Source organism: Bufo bufo, chromosome 3 (assembly GCF_905171765.1).
Source record: "Bufo bufo chromosome 3, aBufBuf1.1, whole genome shotgun sequence".
In the NCBI taxonomy this organism is placed as follows: Eukaryota; Metazoa; Chordata; class Amphibia; order Anura; family Bufonidae; genus Bufo; species Bufo bufo.
In genome coordinates this window covers 165,383,847-165,403,509 of record NC_053391.1, presented here as the reverse complement: position 1 = coordinate 165,403,509, position 19,663 = coordinate 165,383,847, and the positions used below count along the sequence as shown (strand labels likewise).

The 19,663-nt window shown below is 41.7% G+C and overlaps 1 protein-coding gene across 2 annotated transcripts in view; it reads left to right on the top strand.

Moving 5' to 3' along the window:
• NLGN4X (neuroligin 4 X-linked) overlaps positions 1 to 19,663 on the top strand; it is a 378,225-nt gene that overhangs the window by 163,545 nt on the left and 195,017 nt on the right. For both annotated transcript variants that reach the window (XM_040421828.1, XM_040421827.1), the window contains one exon: positions 11,359 to 11,511. In XM_040421828.1, coding sequence (XP_040277762.1) covers positions 11,359 to 11,511 — 153 coding nt within the window. The remainder of the gene's footprint in view (positions 1 to 11,358; positions 11,512 to 19,663) is intronic.

Here is a 19,663-nt window from a genome sequence, read left to right as displayed (position 1 = left end):
CCCCCCTCCCTCTCCAGTATTAATTGTAACCAGTGCGGCCCCCCTCCCTCTATATTCATCGGTGGCCAGTGCGGATTCCCAGTAATATGACCAGTGCGACCTCCCCCTCCCTCCCCAGTATTAAATATGACCAGTGCGGCCTCCCCCTCCCTCCCAGTATTAAATATGACCAGTGCGGCCTCCCCCTCCCTCTATATTCATTGGTGGCCCGGCCAGTGCGGATTCCAAGTATTGTGACCAGTGCTGCCTCCCCTCTTCCCCCCCCTAATTAAAATCACCCCCCCCATCATTGGTGGCAGCGGAGAGTACCGATCGGAGTCCCAGTTTAAATCGCTGGGGCTCCGATCGGTTACCATGGCAGCCAAGATGCTATTGCAGTCTTGGCTGCCATGGTTACTTAGCAACAAATAGAAGCATTATACTTACCTGAAGAGCTGCGATGTCTGTGTCCGGCTGGGAGCTCCTCCTACTGGTAAGTGAAAGGTCTGTGCGGCGCATTGCGGAAGATGGGAGGCCGCACTGGTCACAATACTTGGAATCTGCACTGGCCGGGCCACTAATGAATATAGAGGGAGGGGGAGGCCGCACTGGTCATATTTAATACTGGGAATCCGCACTGGCCACAGATGAATATAGAGGGAGGGGGGCCGCACTGGTTACAATTAATACTGGGGAGGGAGGGGGGCCCGCACTGGCCACCAATAAGTTAAATACAGGAGGGGGGGGGGGTCTGCCCCCTGCTGCCTGGCAGCATCTGCAGTCATGTACACAGTTCTCAGTATATTCTAACTTGAAGCGTCCCCATCACCATGGGAACGTTTCTGTGTTTAGAATATACTGTCGGATCTGAGTTTTCCGAAGTGAAAAATCAGATCTGAAATAAAGTTATGCAAACGGATCCGTTCTGAACGGATGCAAGCGTTTACATTATAGGAGCAGATCCGTCTGTGCAGACACCTGACGGATCCGCTCCTAACGCAAGTGTGAAAGTAGCCTAAACGAGTTATCGGAGCTTCACTATGGTGGGAGCAACTTGTATCCACAGAAAATTCTGAACCAAAAGAAGCTAGGAATCCCAGCAGACTCACCAGGTGTATGCTGTCATTAATTCCGTGGTTGAGCCCTGTGTAACAGCGTGTGAGCGCGCATCTTCCCTGCGGAGAACCAACCTGTCTACAGAGGATATCTGTGATACGCTTGATATTGGTGGAGTGCCGTGTAAGTACATTCTGTGCACCACAGGGCAGTTTAAACCTACGGATCTACCCTATTGTTTTTCTTTGTAAGTTGCAGGATATCCATCAGTAGGAGATCTGCAGACCTTGGTAACTTTGTGAAGGGAGGAAGAATAAAGAATCTGTTTTATACCGTATATTTATGATACGCGCGGTCCGAATCTTTATGTACATTCTTTGAAAATGTAACTGGAGTATCTACGGCCTTTCTGTAACACTGTAATATGCTGAAAAATGCCAAATTTCTGTGTTTTGGCAAAAAAACTGTAATTTTACTCAGACAATGTAATTAGAGTATCTACGGCCTTTCTGTCACACTGTAATATGCAAAAAAATTCAAAATTTGAGTGTTTTGGCAAAAAAAGCTGTAATTTTACTCAAATAATGTAACTGGAGTATCTACAGCCTTTTCTGTCACACTGTAATATGCTGAAAAATGCCAAAATTGAGTGTTTTGGCAAAAAAGCTGTAATGTTACTCTGTAATATGATGAAAAAGGACAATATTTAGTGGATTGGCAAAAAAAATGGCCGCGGACGCCAGTGAATGGATATTTGTTTGTCACTGGGCTCAGAGCAGTGTAAGAAAAAATGTTCCACTGCACCCACAATAGAAAATTGCTGGAGATCGCTGATTTCAACGAGCACTGTTCTGAATTCGGAATAGAGAATCTTTCCCTAACAGCACCAGCAGCGTCCTTTCCCTGTGCTAATAAGAGCTGATGTGTTGTGCGGCGCTAAGTGACTCAGCCTTATATAGAGGCTGGGTCACATACTGCACTGGCCAGTCACAGCCATGCCATTGGTAGGCATGGCTGTGATGGCTTCTAAGGGCACAGAGTTAAACGCTTGTTTATTGTAGCAGCCTTTCAAAAAAGCGCCCTTTAACTCGCCGAACACCGAAACCGAACTCAAACTTTTACTGAAATGTTCGGGTCCGGGGTCCAAAAACCGTAATGTTTGATACGAACCCAAACTTTACAGTTCGGATTCCCTCAACTCTACTCTCTACTTATTCTCCTCGATCATTTTGTAGCATTTGACACTGTAGACAACCATCTCCTCCTCACCATACTCTAGTATATTGACCTTAAGGACACTGTTCTCTCTTGGTTTAATTCCTATCTCTCTGGCTCCTCCTTCAGTGTGTCATTTTCTTGTTCTACTTCTCTTCATCTCCCTCTTGCTGTTGGGGTTCCTCAGGGTTCAATCATAGGTCCCCTCCTCTGTTCTCTCTACATAGCCCCTATTGAACAGCAGATTTGGTTTTCAGTACCTTATGACATCCAACAATATATTTCTTCCCATTACATCACCCCTGTGGTACTACAGAACACCACTGACTGCCTGTCTGTTGTCCACTCTCTATCTGAACCTGAATATTTCACATGCTGAACTACTGGTGTTTTCTCAATCTACTAACCTACCTAAACCTGATATTTCCATTTCAGTGTGTGGCACTACCATTATGCCTAGGCAACACACCTGCAGTCTTGGTATTATGTTTGACACAGATCTTTCCCTTACCCCCTCTTATTGTTGCCCTGATCCATTTTGATCTTGATTAATTTAACTCATTACAAATTAGTCTTCCTCTCACCAGACTCTCACCTCTCCAATCTATCCTGAATGCAGAAGCCAGGCTCATCTATCTAACAACTACCGCCCTGTGCCAGTCATTGCACTGGTTACCCATACAGTACAGGATTCAATTTAAATTACTTATTCTCACCCACAAAGCACTCCACAGTGCTGCACCCCTGTACATCTCTTACCTCATTTCTGTCTACCATCTTATCCATGCTCTTCGTTTAGCCAACAACTTAAACCTAACATCCAGAGTAATCTGAACCACTCACTTCCATCTCCAAGACTTCTCCTGTTAATTCATAACAGCCATTCATCTTTTTAGGTTAGCCTATCACATACTCTGATCTAACTCTCCTCCATTCACCACTTCCACACACCCATTTCAGCATCATTTTTATGAATCTTATCCATTGTCATATATAAACACCTCATACACTCAGAAGCACTACAGATATGTGCAGGTGACTGACTCATGCAACCATATATCTACTCCCCTATTGTGTTAAGATAGCCAAACCATTGTACAAATCAAGCACTTGCTACCTTCTGTGTCAACCCTATCTCCTCATAGATTGTAAGCTCTTGCGAGCAGGGCCTTCATTCCTCTTGTTTTATTTTTTTACTTGTTTGTTGCTATGTTATTTATAACTCTGTCTGTGAATCTTCTGTTTGTAAAGCACTGCAGAATACATTTGTGCTGTATAAATAAAGATTATTATTATTATTATTATTATTATTATTATTATTATTATTATTATTATGCTACCATCTTCTCTGGGCTAAAGCTCATTTAAAATGGACTGAAGCAAAATAGAAAACTGTTCTGTGGTCAGATGAATCAAAATTTGAAATTTGTTTTGGAAACCATGGATGTCATGTTCTGCTGACTCAAGAGGAGAGGGACCATCCAGCTTATCAGCACACAGTTCATAAGCCTGGTATGAAGTTGCATTAGTGCCTATGGTGTAAGCAGCTCACACAACTGAAAAGGCACTATCAATTTTGTACATTACATAAAGCTTTTGGAACAAGATACACTCCAATCAATCTTCTCTTTCTGCAAAACAAAGCTAAAATAAGTACTGCATCCAGCACAACAGCATGCCTTCAAAGATGAAAAATCCAGGTGATTAACTGGTCTGCCTGCAGTCCAGGCCTTTCACCAAATGAAGATATTTGGTGCATCATGAAACAAAAAATCTGGCAAAGAAGACCCAGAACTATTGAGCAGCTAGAAACCTCAATTGGATAGGAATGGAACAACATTCCTTTCTGAAAACTCCAGCGTATGGTCTTCAAACTTCCAAGACATTTACAGGCTGTTGATAAAAGAAGAGGGGTAGAAATGGTCCTGTCTCAACTTTATTGAGAGGTGTTGCTACCATCAATAGAGATGGCCTTGCGGTTCGCCTGGTGGTCGTTTTGCGGCAAACTTTGCGCGTTCGAACATTCGAACATATGGCGATGTCTACCGGCGCCATATTCTTTTACATTGCACTGAACTTTGACCCATGATACATCCATCAGGTGGGACAGGAGAGCCAATTGAGATGTTTCAGAACATGAATACACCCCTACCCTATTAAAGAACCCGATCTGGCAGCCATTTTACATACTGTGTTTTACCAGTGTAGGGAGAGGTTGCTTTATGGAGCAGGGACAGGCTGTTAGGGACACCAAACGCTAGCTAATAGGGCCACAAAAGTCCTTTTAAGGACTGGTATATGTGTTTTATCGATAGGTGTGATATACTGAGGCGTGTGATATATTTATAATATACTTTCTAACATGGAAAGTATATTATAGTGCATTTGTATTGTGCAACAGTTGTGTGCGGTTCTGCTGTGATACCGCAGCTATATAGAGGGACAAACGGTATTGGAACAACTAATTGCAACTGGTGTGATAAAAAAAACTGATTGACGTGTGTGATATAATGCTGATTGAGGGCTGCGATATACCTGTAGCCCCAAATAAACAGGGTGGTGTGATATAATTGTTGTGTCCAAAAAAATAATTAAGAGGTGTAATATACCTTCTTCCAAAAAATACTTATTAAGGGGTTTGATATAACTGCTTCCACAAAATATTGATTGAGGGGTGCAATATACCTGTTTCCACAAAATACTGATTAAGGGGTTTGATATACCTGCTTCCACCAAATATTTATTGAGGGCTGCGATATACCTGCTTCCACAAAATACTGATTAAGGGGTTTGATGTACCTGCTTCCACCAAATATTAATTGAGGCCTGCGATATATCTGCTTCCACAAAATATTGATTAAGGGATTCAATATACCTGTTTCTACAAAATATTGATTGAGGCCTGTGATATACCTGCTTCCACAAAATACTGATTAAGGGGTTTGATATGTCTGCTTCCACCAAATATTGATTGAGGCCTGCAATATACCTGCTTCCAAAAATAATTGCTCTTCTCTAGGGACAGGGTCATTTTGAAAATGACAGGCAGAGGAAGAGGCAGGCCATTCCACAGGGGTGGTAGGGGTCGCGCAGGTGCACCAGGCCGGAGCCTAAGTGGGAAGTTAGAGAAAATGCGTGAAATTACTTGTAAGGGCGCACAAGAGTTGGTTGAGTGTCTCACTCAGCCTTCCGCTTCTGCACCCCCCTCATCCTCTGTATCTGCACCCTCCTCACTCTCTACTATGTGCACCACCAAATACACTACCACCACCACCATAGCCCCTCAACTCGAGTCAGAGGAATTATTTTCCCATCTATTCCCAGACCTTACCGATGTGCAGCCATTCTTGACATTGGATATGAAAGAGGAGGTAGCAACGGCCGCCACCCAGATGTCTGACGACAGTACCCAGATCAGCCCAAGGAGGGAGGTTGCTGCAAAATCAGAGATCTCAAATGTCAGTGGTGTTGAAGATGACGATGATGACGTGTCGATGGACGTCACGTGGGTGCCCACAAGAGAGGAAGAGGAGGGGAGTTCAGAGAAAGAGATGGAGCAGCAGATAGGGAGGAGAAGGAGGAGAATTAGGCAGAGCTCGCATAGTAGGCAAAAAGCAGACTGCAAATATATCTGGAGCGAGCCATCCACCATGCACGGTGACTTCTGGCGCTCCCAAGACGCCAACACATGGCTCTGCAGTGTGGGCTTTTTTTAACGTGTCAGCTGCTGATAATAGTGTTGCCATCTGCAGTCTGTGCTGTCAACGCATAAGTCGCGCTAAGCCCAACACTCACCTAAGGACGACCGCCTAAAGAAGGCACCTGGCATCCCATCACTGAGCCCAGTGGGAGCAAAGCTGTCAGAACCCACAAAGCCACACTCCTGGTGCTCTACATCCTGACTCTTCTCCTGGCGCTCCACGTCCTGCCTCTTCTCCTTTTCCTCTCTTGTCCCATTTGTCCTCCACTCCACCTTCCACCGTGCCGTCGTCGCGTTCATCTGGCAGAAGGCAGGCTTCCGTGGCCCAAATGTTTGAGCGTAAAAAGTTGATTACGCCGGATAACCCTCTTGCCCAACGACTGACCGTTGGCTTGTCGGAACTGCTAGCCCGCCAACTACTGCCATATAAACCGGTGAACTTGGAGGCCTTTAGAAAATTTGTTGCCATTAGCACACCGCAATGTAAGGTCCTGGAAGGAAATATTTCTCCCAGAAGGGCATCCCAGAGCTATATGGCCACGTTCAGCGGCAAGTGAATATATCTCTGGCACACAGTGTAGGTGCCAAGATACATCTGACCACAGACACGTGGTCTAGCAAACACGGGCAGGGAAGGTACATAATTTATACTGCCCACTGGGTGAACCTTCTGACGGCGGTCAAGCATGTAACCCGTGGCACCCGTCTGGATTTGGTGTTACTGCCACAGACCGCATGCAGGCCTGCCTCTTCTTCTCCTCCTCCTACTCCATCCTCCGTCTGCTCCTCGGCTGAATCCTCCTTTTCCACTGCTACCTCCTCTTCCGCTGCACCCTCCAAGCTCCCCAGAACCAATTCGATGTCCCAGGTGAGACGTTGGCATGCTGTGCTGTGGCTGTTGTGCCTGGAAGCCAAGAGCCACACCGGTCCTGCACTGCTTTCAGCTCTGCGGTCACAGGCTGATCAGTTTCTAACCCTGCTTCATTTGACAATTGGTAAAGTGCTGTGCGACAACGGTGCCAATCTGCTGAGCACGCTGAAACAGGGCAAAATGACACACGTGCCATGCATGGCACACATCCTAAACCTAGTCATGAAGCAATTTGTTGCCAAATACCCCAGGGTCCAGGACATCTTGCGGCAAGCCAGGAAAATCTCTGGCAATTTTAGAAGATCTTACACGGCCATGGCTCGCTTTGCTGACGTTCAGCGGCAACACCACCTGCCCATCAGACGTCAGATTTGTGACTTCCGACGAGCTGGAACTCCACCTTGTATATGCTTGATAGGCTGCTCCAGCAGCAACATGCCATTAATGACTACCTGTACTAACTCTGCAGCAGGACAGGCTCTGGGGAGCTTGGTTTCTTTTCACCGTGCCAGTGGCTGCTCACGCGCGACGCATGCAGACTTCTGCGGCCATTTGATGAGATCACCAAATTGGTCAGTCGCAGCCAGGGCACCATCAGTGACATTATACCTTATACTTTCTTTCTGGAGCGTGTATTGCGTCGTGTCATTGATCAAGCCTACAGTAAAAATTTTATCTTGTGACCGCCTAATATACCTCTAGCCACATAAACACAAGTTCTTTTCTGTCAGGTGAATGCCTAATTTTAGGGGTCTGTACTGGCCTACAGTAGAATTTTTAGCCAGTGACCGCCTTATGTACCTTCAGCCACATAATCACAAGTTCTTTTCTGTCAGGTGAATGCAAAATTTTTGGGGCCTGTACTGGCCTACACTTACATTTTTATCCAGTGACCACCTAAGGTACCTCAAGCCACATAATCACAAGTTATTTTCTGTCAAGTGAATGCCAAATTTTTGGGGCCTGTACTGGCCTACAGTAAAATGTATATCCAGTGACCGCCTAATGTACCTCCAGCCACATAATCACAAGTTCTTTTCTGTCTGGTGAATGGCAAATTTTTGGGGCCTATAGTGGCCTACAGTAAAATTTTTATCTTGTGACCGCCTAATATACCTCTAGCTACATAAACACAAGTTATTTTCTGTCAGGTGAATGCCTAATTTTAGGGGCCTGTACTGGCCTACAGTAAAATTTACCTGCACCCTTTGCTTGCGACGGGTTGCCCGCCACCATCTAGCTTGAAGATCTCGGCCAAAATCCTATGAGCGGTGATGTATGACGTCACCATGGTTGCCGGCAGGATGATGTAATTTTGGGCCGCGCAAGATTTTACGCCAGACCTTAAAGCAAGATGGCGGCTGGCCCGTTGAGAGCAAATGGATCAGTTAAGTATGTTACTGTGCAATATTTTGTGCAGTGTCTTTAATCAAGATGGCCACGACGACCTCTATGCAATCAAATGGATAAGGTGAGTATTTTTTTTTTTTACCCTAATTAACCCCTGAAAGGCCTAAATCGTAGACTCAGATGCCACGATCAGCAATGAATACAGCATCTGAGGGGTTCAATAATGTGGGGCGGGGTGATTGCGATTCTCCAACATTGCATCCGCTACATGCAAGGAGATGTGCTTCATGACAAAGTAAATTTCTTTGTGAAATTTAGTGAAGCAGCCAGATCGAAATTGCCATAACTTCGCTGATGACTAAAATAGAAGTAGATATATATATATGACAAAAAATTGGACTGCACTCCGGAGGACTTTCCAAAAAGTCAATGAACTTTATTCACCCATAAAGTGGCACAGAGCGACGTTTCGGCTCATACATGAGCCTTTCTTTGAGCCTTGAGAAAGGCTCATGTATGAGCCGAAACGTCGCTCTGTGCCACTTTTTAGGTCCAATTTTTTGTCCTACATAAGTGGGTAAGCACCTTTTGCCATACTTGGGCTCTGCACCCTTTTCCCTCCTTTTTTTCTTGGATGGTGCTGCTGGTTGTTTTTCTTTTGTATATATATATATATATATATATATATAGTGACACAGTGAGGGGTTGTGACTGGCAAGGCAGGTATATTACTCCCAACATGTGCAGCTGGGCTGGATTCCAGCCAGGTGAGGTCAAATACCAGACCGGAGTTTAAGTGCCGGTCTGGGTTTTGGCAGCACCCGGCTGTCCATAAATAGGCAGCTGGGCTCAGCAGAGATGTCTCTGTTTTTAGGATCTGAGGCTTTGTGCCGTGCTGGAGGGCTGAGATACGCATGCTGGGGAAACAGGCCCCATAAAGCCTGCTGTAGACTACTGAAGGTAGAACTGCCAGCAAGTTGACTTGTGTTATATGAACTTTCTTTTGTGTGTGAATTAACACCAAGACTGCTAAGTTACATGCTGTTTTGTGCAATTGCCTCAAGTGTGAATAAACACTGACGTTTTGAGTTAAGAACTTGTATTTTGCCTCTGTTCTGCGCCCGCTTTGCCTATCTACCAGAGCAAAACCCCACAATATATATATATATATATATATATATATAAATATTTATACATAAATATATATATATATATATATACTTATATTTTAGTCATGAGAGAAGTTATGTAAAATTCGACACTGCCTGTACAGTAGAGTAGACTGTAGACTGTAGACTTATATAAAACTATTCTAAGGATGGTATTACACTGAGCTGATAGATAATAATATATACTATTGCCTTACAGCGTTGGGGTCTTGGGTTTGAATCCACCCAAGGACAAAATCTGCATGGAGTTTGCATGTTCTCCCCGTGTTTGCATTGTTTTCCTCTGGTTACTCCGGTTTCCTCCCACACTCCAAAGACATACTGATAGGGAACTTAGATTGTGATCCCCATTGGGGACAGAGTGCTGCTCTGCTGAGAAAAAATAAGTTTAATATATGCAACTGATCCTCTAGGAGAAATGGGGGTGGGTACTCTGTGGTTAGGTTATCAGGGCCAGTGTAGCACCCCCACTATAGGGCAACATCAGGGACTTGTAGCCCCAATCCATGTCCTGTTTGCAACCCTTCAATTCTTTCCTCCGCATGGAGATCTTTATCTTGCCTCCTGGGAGAATTAAGACAACTTTTAATTCTACAATTAAGTGGTAGGACAAATGGTTTTTCAGTTTGAAGTGCCGCCGTGCACTACTACTTTATTTTGAGGGTCATCTCTTTTATATGATAACATTATTAAAAGTTGTGTTTTATATATGTTTAGTGAATTTCAGATCACTACCAAATATACTTTTTCTGAATATTGGTGATCTGCTGAACAATTACTCCCCTTTCTTTTTCTTTTTTGTGTGTTAGGTAATCTAAAGCTTGCAAAGTCTGCTTAGTAACTTTAACTTGGCCTACTCTATTTTGTCACATTTCAGACTTAATATTCCTCCATTTCTGTAATGTAATAGAAACACTTTCCTGTGCATATTCAACTTAACAAAACTCTATTACATAAGTTATATAAAAATACTCAATTTTGTTAAGCTTCTTAAGTTTCTATATTTTTGCATAATCAAAGAAAAATGTGCATTACATTAAAATATGTAAATCACTATGTTTTGCTCTACATTTAATTCGCATATGATTTAAGATACAATTTTACAATGATACTCACTATGAATAATTTCCATAGAGTGAGAAAATGTGCAGATGCTGCAGTATTTTAGAGTGTATACATTTAATCTGTAACATTTTAGGGATGATCGTTATTTAAAGTGATAATGCATCCTTTCTAAAATTTGAGAAGCATAACTTCCTTCAATAAAAATTTAGTTATGTTCAGTTGAAATGCTGTATTATTTATATAATGTAGTAATTCATAAATATTATAAAATGCGTTGGTAACCTTTACTAGCAACAGGCTTACAAATTGGTAAAATTGTTTAGGTGCATAAGTTAAATATTGTAAATATATAATGAAAATGAAAAATAGTAATATTTTTAAGATAAATATTTTAGTGGAAGATTGCATAACCAATTTTGGCAATGTTCTACAGTATTGTTTTTTTAGTCAATATTAATAAATTAATTCTAATATATGCATACAGTAGATCAAGTTAAATAAATGTGTAGCTTTCTCTTAAACCATTTCCTTTTGGACTCATGCAGACAGTTATACTGTAGTATGCTTTTATTATTCAGAACCTTTGTATGGGATGAGTCTACATTAAAGAAGGGTTCTGAGTTTACAAATTTAATGATCTATCTTTTAGTTAGGTCTTACACATCAACTTGGTTGTGTCCATCTCCTTCTACCAGCTGATTTTAAGGGTGATCGTAGTCAAATTCCCACCGATGTAACATTGACAACCTATTTCCATGAATAGTGTTTGATAGTTAATCCCCAGAAATCTCCTATATGGTATGTAGAGTGTTTTTTTGTCAGATCACTACCAAGTAATATAGGAAGCTGAAGTTGGATGTTAATAACATTTTTATTAGGAAACAATGTATTAGCTATACTGTATTACCATATTTGAGTTCTAATATGTGATTCTTAATTATACTTTCTTTTAGATATCCATGATCCAAATAATAAGAAACCAGTTATGGTTTATATCCATGGAGGATCCTACATGGAGGGTACTGGAAACATGATTGATGGAAGTATACTTGCAAGTCATGGAAATGTAATTGTCATTACCGTCAACTACCGATTAGGTATCCTTGGTAAGTCAATCATAATTGTACTCTTAGCTGGACTGGTCCTAATTTTTTGCCCTCTACAGTAAATGTAATACTGATATTCTGCTTAGTAAGAATTCCAGAAAATGTGTACTTTTTACTAGAGTTGAGGCATGAGTGTATAAAAAATACAATGGGGAAGATTTATCAAACTGGTATAAAGTAGAACTGGCTTAGTTACCCATAGCAATCAATCAGATTCTACCTTTCATTTTCCAAAGGAGCTATGGAAAATGAAAGGTGGAATCTGATTGGTTTCTATAAGCAACTAAGCCAGTTCTACTTTACACCATTTTGATTAATCTCCCTCCTTAAGCTTAGAGTAATAATCTTGAAGAACGAAGGTGAACTTGTTCTGGCTTCCCAGACCATTTTTCTTTTTTTAGGCAGAAAGTCTATATTGTATTGTTAATAATAATAATGATAATAATGTACAATTTTTCATAAGATTTTGAGACAAGAGAAATATGTCCTTGAATTGTACCGTATAACTCTAAGATGAGATATGTAATGTTCATAATTTTATGGAGCTCTAGGCGTCAACATTCTACACTAAAAAGCTCTTTCAACTATTGTGTGCATTCAGTAAAATAAAGCATATAATTAAAAGTAACCAGTTTATTTGTCAGTTAAATAACTTTCAGGATTTGAACAATCATATTATTTTCTCCAAAATTTGAAAAATCTACCAGTGTAGAATCACAAAACTAGCACTGTACATTGTAACATAATGAAAGTGATTGGGCTCCCATTATGACTTACAACTACTGTGTCTACAACTCAGTAGTAGGAAGAAATTTAAACCTGCTTAATGTCATGGGGCTAAAGTTTAGCACCAGCCTTTACATTTCAGATATATTTAAATGTAATGGAATTTAAAGAGGGCCTTTCACTGATCCTGACATGCCTAGCTACAAGCGATCCTAATATTATTCTGGTGCATCTATTCTTATGGTTTTATGTTGGAAGTGGTGAAAGATCATCTTTAAATAAATACTGTATGACTGACATAACATAAGTGGCAGAAATGGTGTAGAGGAAAGCCACACAATAACAGCATTGTGGCAAACCCATAATAATTATATGAAGTTTTTGCTACAGTTTAACATAAAATGATATTGCAGTAAAGCTCTAGCAAATACCATATGTATGCACATACAGTTTTGTCATAGTCTTTTAATTTTGTGACTCTGTAGTGATGAAATGTAATGATGGATGAACATCGGTCGAGACATGTTCGCGAACCGCAAGTTCGCGGCAGGCCCTTTTTACTTTAATAGCAGGCGAACCTGAAAAACCTTCAGGTCATATTTGCAGCCACCAAATACTTACTAGAAGTGCACAAGTAGTCCCACAACATGGACAGTGACATACCAGAAGGGGATCAATGGCAAAAATTCCCACAAAAAATATGTGTTTTAATCAGTGGCCATTTCTATGCGTCTTGAAGGGAAACTCTCAAAAATGTGACCTGCTGGAGCCTAGAAAAATTTTACTTTAGGCCACGGGAGTACGGGCCCCAAAAATTAGGCATTCACCTGACAGAAAATAACAAGTGATTATGTGGCTGGAGGTATATTAGACGATCAGTGGATAACAATTTTATTGCAGGCCAGTGGAGTACAGGCCCCAAACATTAGGCATTCACCGAACAGAAAAAAACTAATGATTATGTGGCTGGAGGTATATTAGGCAGTCAGTGGATAACAATTTTACTGTAGGCTAGCAGAGTACAGGCCCCCAAACACTAGGAATTCATGGGACAGAAAAGAACAAGTGATTATGTGGCTGGAGGTACATTAAGATTTCACTGAATAACAATTTTACTGCAGGCCAGTGTAGAACAGGCCCCAAAAATTATGCATTCACCTGAAAGAAAAGTGATTATGTGGCTGGAGTTACATTAGGCGATCACCGGCAAAACATTTTACTGTAGGCCTGTAAAGGCCCCAAAAATTAGGCATTCACCTGACAGAAAAGAACTAGTGATTATGTGTCTAGAGGTACATTAGGCGGTCAATGGATAAAGATAAAGATTTTACTGTAGGCCACTGGAGTAGAGGCCCCAAAAATTAGGCATTCACCTGACAAAAAAAGCCTTTTATGCTGCTATATATACATAGAAACATAGAAATATAGAGTGTGTCGGCAGATAAGAACCGTATGGCCCATCTAGTCTGCCCAATATACTAAATACTATGGAAAGCCCCTGGCCCTATCTTATATGAAGGATGGCCTTATGCCTATCCCATGCATGCTTAAACTCATAATAGAAGCCAATGAATCACCCGTGGGTGATACTGGACATTAGCGCAGGAAATACAATCTAGACAGCTACTGCTGCTGGGTGAAAGGACTGGATAGATCGGGGACGCGACAAAGAAAAAGGGGGTAATGTACAGGCAGATAGTAGCGTCCACCGGCTCTCTCAGTTGGAAGATATCAGATAAATCTGCTAGAGCTGAGGACATAAGAATAGTACTAGTGTGATTCCTACCTGAAAAGAGGTTCTCCCTGAGGTGCGTCCTAGTTCTAGTTGTGATTACCTTCCTTCTGTTACTTCTTTTGTGGAATCTTCTTTATTTTCTCCGTTGTAAATAGGCGCGTCCTCCTCGTTCACCTTCTAGCACGAGCGCTGCCCCGGCCGGAAGCAAGCGCGGTGCGAGGTGGCTGGTTACTTTGGTTGTCCTGGAAACCGAATCGGTGATGTCACCTGTAGTAATACTGTAGCCTCCGTGGGACAAAAAACCTTCCTACGCGTTGCGGGGCCGTGCGGGCTCCTTCGTCAGGGATAGTTTGTTCTCAATGTCCATGGAGGTTAAATAGCTGGTTCGGTCTCCATGGCAACCGTGTCAACAAGTAACCATAAGAACGGACAGGCAATTTTCAAAGCTTCTGTGAAGTGCTGATTTGTATTCCTGCAATTGAATTCATGGTTCCTTTATTGCATTAGCTGTCCAGAGGGCACCATGTATATATATGTTTTGATAATGGTTGATTATTACCCAAGTAATCCAGATGGCCTCAGGGGTACATGTCTATTGAAAGGCAAAAAGTTCTATTTCCTGGTTCAACCCATTTGGTGCCAGACTATTATATCTAAAAATCCATTTACTTTCCACTCTGGACATAAGTTTGATGTAATCCCCTCCCCTTCTGTCCTGTTTGACTCTCTCTATGCCCCCGAATTTGGATCCCAGGAACTTCCCTTGATGGAATTCCACAAAATGGCGGGATAGGGGATGGTGGTCTACTTTTTTATGGATATTGTTGATATGTTCCCTGATCCTGGTTTTTAATTCCCTTTTTGTGCGTCCAACATAGATTTTATTGCAAGGGCACTGGATGTAATAAATAACCCCTTTGGTGTTGCAGGAAATATAATCCTTGATGGTACATTTACCTTGTGGGGTATCTAGTTCGAATATGGGTTTTATTAGGTGTTTCACGGTTTTACAATTTTTGCACAATCGACAAGGGAAAATGCCTTTTTTGGGACATACTTTATTCCCCAGTGTGTTTCTTTTGTCAGATGGGGCTACTAAATTGGCTAAATTAGAGGCTTTCCTAAAAATAAATGTGGGTTTAGATGGAATCTTCTCCCCTATGATTTTATCGTACTTGAGGATATCCCAATGTTTGTAAATAATTCTTTTAAAAGTGCCCACCCCTGCACTATATGTAGTGATGATAGGGACCTTTATTTGGTTTGCATCCTCACTGGCACATGTGTCCTTATCTGTTGATTTTTCTTTTAATAGTAAATTCCTGTCCATGGTACTGACAGTATTGGTGATTGGGATCAATATTTTTGAATCGTACCCTTTTTCCAAGAATTTTTTATTTAGATCTGCCACCTCCTGTTGGTAATCAGTGTCTATAGTGCAATTCCTACGGGCCCTAATATACTGACCGTAGGGGATATTATTCAACCATGTGGGCAAATGGCAACTTCCCAAAGGAATAAAACTGTTAGTGTCAGTTGGTTTATGGTAAGTTTTGGTGTGTATAGACATGTCCTCAATGAATATTGTTAAATCCAGGAAGTTAATTTCTTTTTTTATCATAAAGTGGGGTAAAATGCAGATTAAAATCATTTTTATTTAGATTGATTAAAAAATTGTTGAGGGAAGGCTCATCCCCCTTCCAGATAAAAATGACGTCGTCAATGAACCTTTTCCAGAGGACCAGACCCGCACCGAGCTCCCCATCGGGAAATATGGTGGGCTCCTCCCATCTACCCATGTAGAGGTTAGCGAAGCTCGGTGCAAATCGGGTCCCCATCGCGGTCCCCCACGTCTGAAGATAAAAATCTGGACCATACTTAAAATAATTATGCTCCAGGATGAACGTGATACAATCACACGTAAAATTTATTTGTTCCTCAGATGTTGTTTGGTCCTTTTTTTAAAAATATTCCACAGCATCACGCCCCTTCTTTTTATCAATTACTGTGTATAGGGCAGTCACGTCCAAAGTGCCCAAAAAGAAGTCCGGCTGCCATTCAATCCCCTCTAAAATTTGGAGGATATGTTTCGTGTCTTTCAGATACGCTGGTAACTTTAAGACTTTTTCTTGTAATAAAATGTCCACATATTTGGATAGGTTTGAAGTGAGGCTATCTATCCCTGAAATTATGGGTCTGCCCGGTGGGCTGGTTTTGTTTTTGTCGGCCTCCTGATGGTAATCCTTCTGGTCAAGTATGACCAATCCTCCCTACAAAATCCCTACAAACCAATCACCAGATCATCATTAGACCAGCAGATAAAGGGGGAGGATTGGTCATACTTGACCAGAAGGATTACCATCAGGAGGCCCTGAGACTCCTTTCTGACCTAAAAACGTACAGGAAACTCATTCTCGACCCCACAACAGCATATAAAAGTAAATTGAATCTGTTAATTCAAAAGGGTAAGAATATGGGAGCCCTCTCTAAGGATGAAATCCTCTTCATCAACAACAAAAGCCCTAAGATACCAATTTTTTACTATCTCCCTAAAATTCACAAAAACAAAACCAGCCCACCAGGCAGACCCATAATTTCAGGGATAGATAGCCTCACTTCAAACCTATCCAAATATGTGGACATTTTATTTCAAGAAAAAGTCTTAAAGTTACCAGCGTATCTGAAAGACACGAAACATATCCTCCAAATTTTAGAGGGGATTGAATGGCAGCCAGACTTCTTTTTGGGCACTTTGGACGTGACTGCCCTATACACAGTAATTGATAAAAAGAAGGGGCGTGATGCTGTGGAATATTTTTAAAAAAAGGACCAAACAACATCTGAGGAACAAATAAATTTTACGTGTGATTGTATCACGTTCATCCTGGAGCATAATTATTTTGAGTATGGTCCAGATTTTTATCTTCAGACGTGGGGGACCGCGATGGGGACCCGATTTGCACCGAGCTTCGCTAACCTCTACATGGGTAGATGGGAGGAGCCCACCATATTTCCCGATGGGGAGCTCGGTGCGGGTCTGGTCCTCTGGAAAAGGTTCATTGACGACGTCATTTTTATCTGGAAGGGGGATGAGCCTTCCCTCAACAATTTTTTAATCAATCTAAATAAAAATGATTTTAATCTGCATTTTACCCCACTTTATGATAAAAAAGAAATTAACTTCCTGGATTTAACAATATTCATTGAGGACATGTCTATACACACCAAAACTTACCATAAACCAACTGACACTAACAGTTTTATTCCTTTGGGAAGTTGCCATTTGCCCACATGGTTGAATAATATCCCCTACGGTCAGTATATTAGGGCCCGTAGGAATTGCACTATAGACACTGATTACCAACAGGAGGTGGCAGATCTAAATAAAAAATTCTTGGAAAAAGGGTACGATTCAAAAATATTGATCCCAATCACCAATACTGTCAGTACCATGGACAGGAATTTACTATTAAAAGAAAAATCAACAGATAAGGACACATGTGCCAGTGAGGATGCAAACCAAATAAAGGTCCCTATCATCACTACATATAGTGCAGGGGTGGGCACTTTTAAAAGAATTATTTACAAACATTGGGATATCCTCAAGTACGATAAAATCATAGGGGAGAAGATTCCATCTAAACCCACATTTATTTTTAGGAAAGCCTCTAATTTAGCCAATTTAGTAGCCTCATCTGACAAAAGAAACACACTGGGGAATAAAGTATGTCCCTAAAAAGGCTTTTTCCCTTGTCGATTGTGCAAAAATTGTAAAACCGTGAAACACCTAATAAAACCCATATTCGAACTAGATACCCCACAAGGTAAATGTACCATCAAGGATTATATTTCCTGCAACACCAAAGGGGTTATTTATTACATCCAGTGCCCTTGCAATAAAATCTATGTTGGACGCACAAAAAGGGAATTAAAAACCAGGATCAGGGAACATATCAACAATATCCATAAAAAAGTAGACCACCATCCCCTATCCCGCCATTTTGTGGAATTCCATCAAGGGAAGTTCCTGGGATCCAAATTCGGGGGCATAGAGAGAGTCAAACAGGACAGAAGGGGAGGGGATTACATCAAACTTATGTCCAGAGTGGAAAGTAAATGGATTTTTAGATATAATAGTCTGGCACCAAATGGGTTGAACCAGGAAATAGAACTTTTTGCCTTTCAATAGACATGTACCCTTGAGGCCATCTGGATTACTTGGGTAATAATCAACCATTATCAAAACATATATATACATGGTGCCCTCTGGACAGCTAATGCAATAAAGGAACCATGAATTCAATTGCAGGAATACAAATCAGCACTTCACAGAAGCTTTGAAAATTGCCTGTCCGTTCTTATGGTTACTTGTTGACACGGTTGCCATGGAGACCGAACCAGCTATTTAACCTCCATGGACATTGAGAACAAACTATCCCTGACGAAGGAGCCCGCACGGCCCCGCAACGCGTAGGAAGGTTTTTTGTCCCACGGAGGCTACAGTATTACTACAGGTGACATCACCGATTCGGTTTCCAGGACAACCAAAGTAACCAGCCACCTCGCACCGCGCTTGCTTCCGGCCGGGGCAGCGCTCGTGCTAGAAGGTGAACGAGGAGGACGCGCCTACAGGGAGTGCAGAATTATTAGGCAAGTTGTATTTTTGAGGATTAATTTTATTATTGAACAACAACCATGTTCTCAATGAACCCAAAAAACTCATTAATATCAAAGCTGAATATTTTTGGAAGTAGTTTTTAGTTTGTTTTTAGTTTTAGCTATTTTAGGGGGATATCTGTGTGTGCAGGTGACTATTACTGTGCATAATTATTAGGCAACTTAACAAAAAACAAATATATACCCATTTCAATTATTTATTTTTACCAGTGAAACCAATATAACATCTCAACATTCACAAATATACATTTCTGACATTCAAAAACAAAACAAAAACAAATCAGTGACCAATATAGCCACCTTTCTTTGCAAGGACACTCAAAAGTCTGCCATCCATGGATTCTGTCAGTGTTTTGATCTGTTCACCATCAACATTGCGTGCAGCAGCAACCACAGCCTCCCAGACACTGTTCAGAGAGGTGTACTGTTTTCCCTCCTTGTAAATCTCACATTTGATGATGGACCACAGGTTCTCAATGGGGTTCAGATCAGGTGAACAAGGAGGCCATGTCATTAGATTTTCTTCTTTTATACCCTTTCTTGCCAGCCACGCTGTGGAGTACTTGGACGCGTGTGATGCAGCATTGTCCTGCATGAAAATCATGTTTTTTTTGAAGGATGCAGACTTCTTCCTGTACCACTGCTTGAAGAAGGTGTCTTCCAGAAACTGGCAGTAGGACTGGGAGTTGAGCTTGACTCCATCCTCAACCCGAAAAGGCCCCACAAGCTCATCTTTGATGATACCAGCCCAAACCAGTACTCCACCTCCACCTTGCTGGCGTCTGAGTCGGACTGGAGCTCTCTGCCCTTTACCAATCCAGCCACGTGCCCATCCATCTGGCCCATCAACACTCACTCTCATTTCATCAGTCCATAAAACCTTAGAAAAATCAGTCTTGAGATATCTCTTGGCCCAGTCTTGACGTTTCAGCTTGTGTGTCTTGTTCAGTGGTGGTCATCTTTCAGCCTTTCTTACCTTGGCCATGTCTCTGAGTATTGCACACCTTGTGCTTT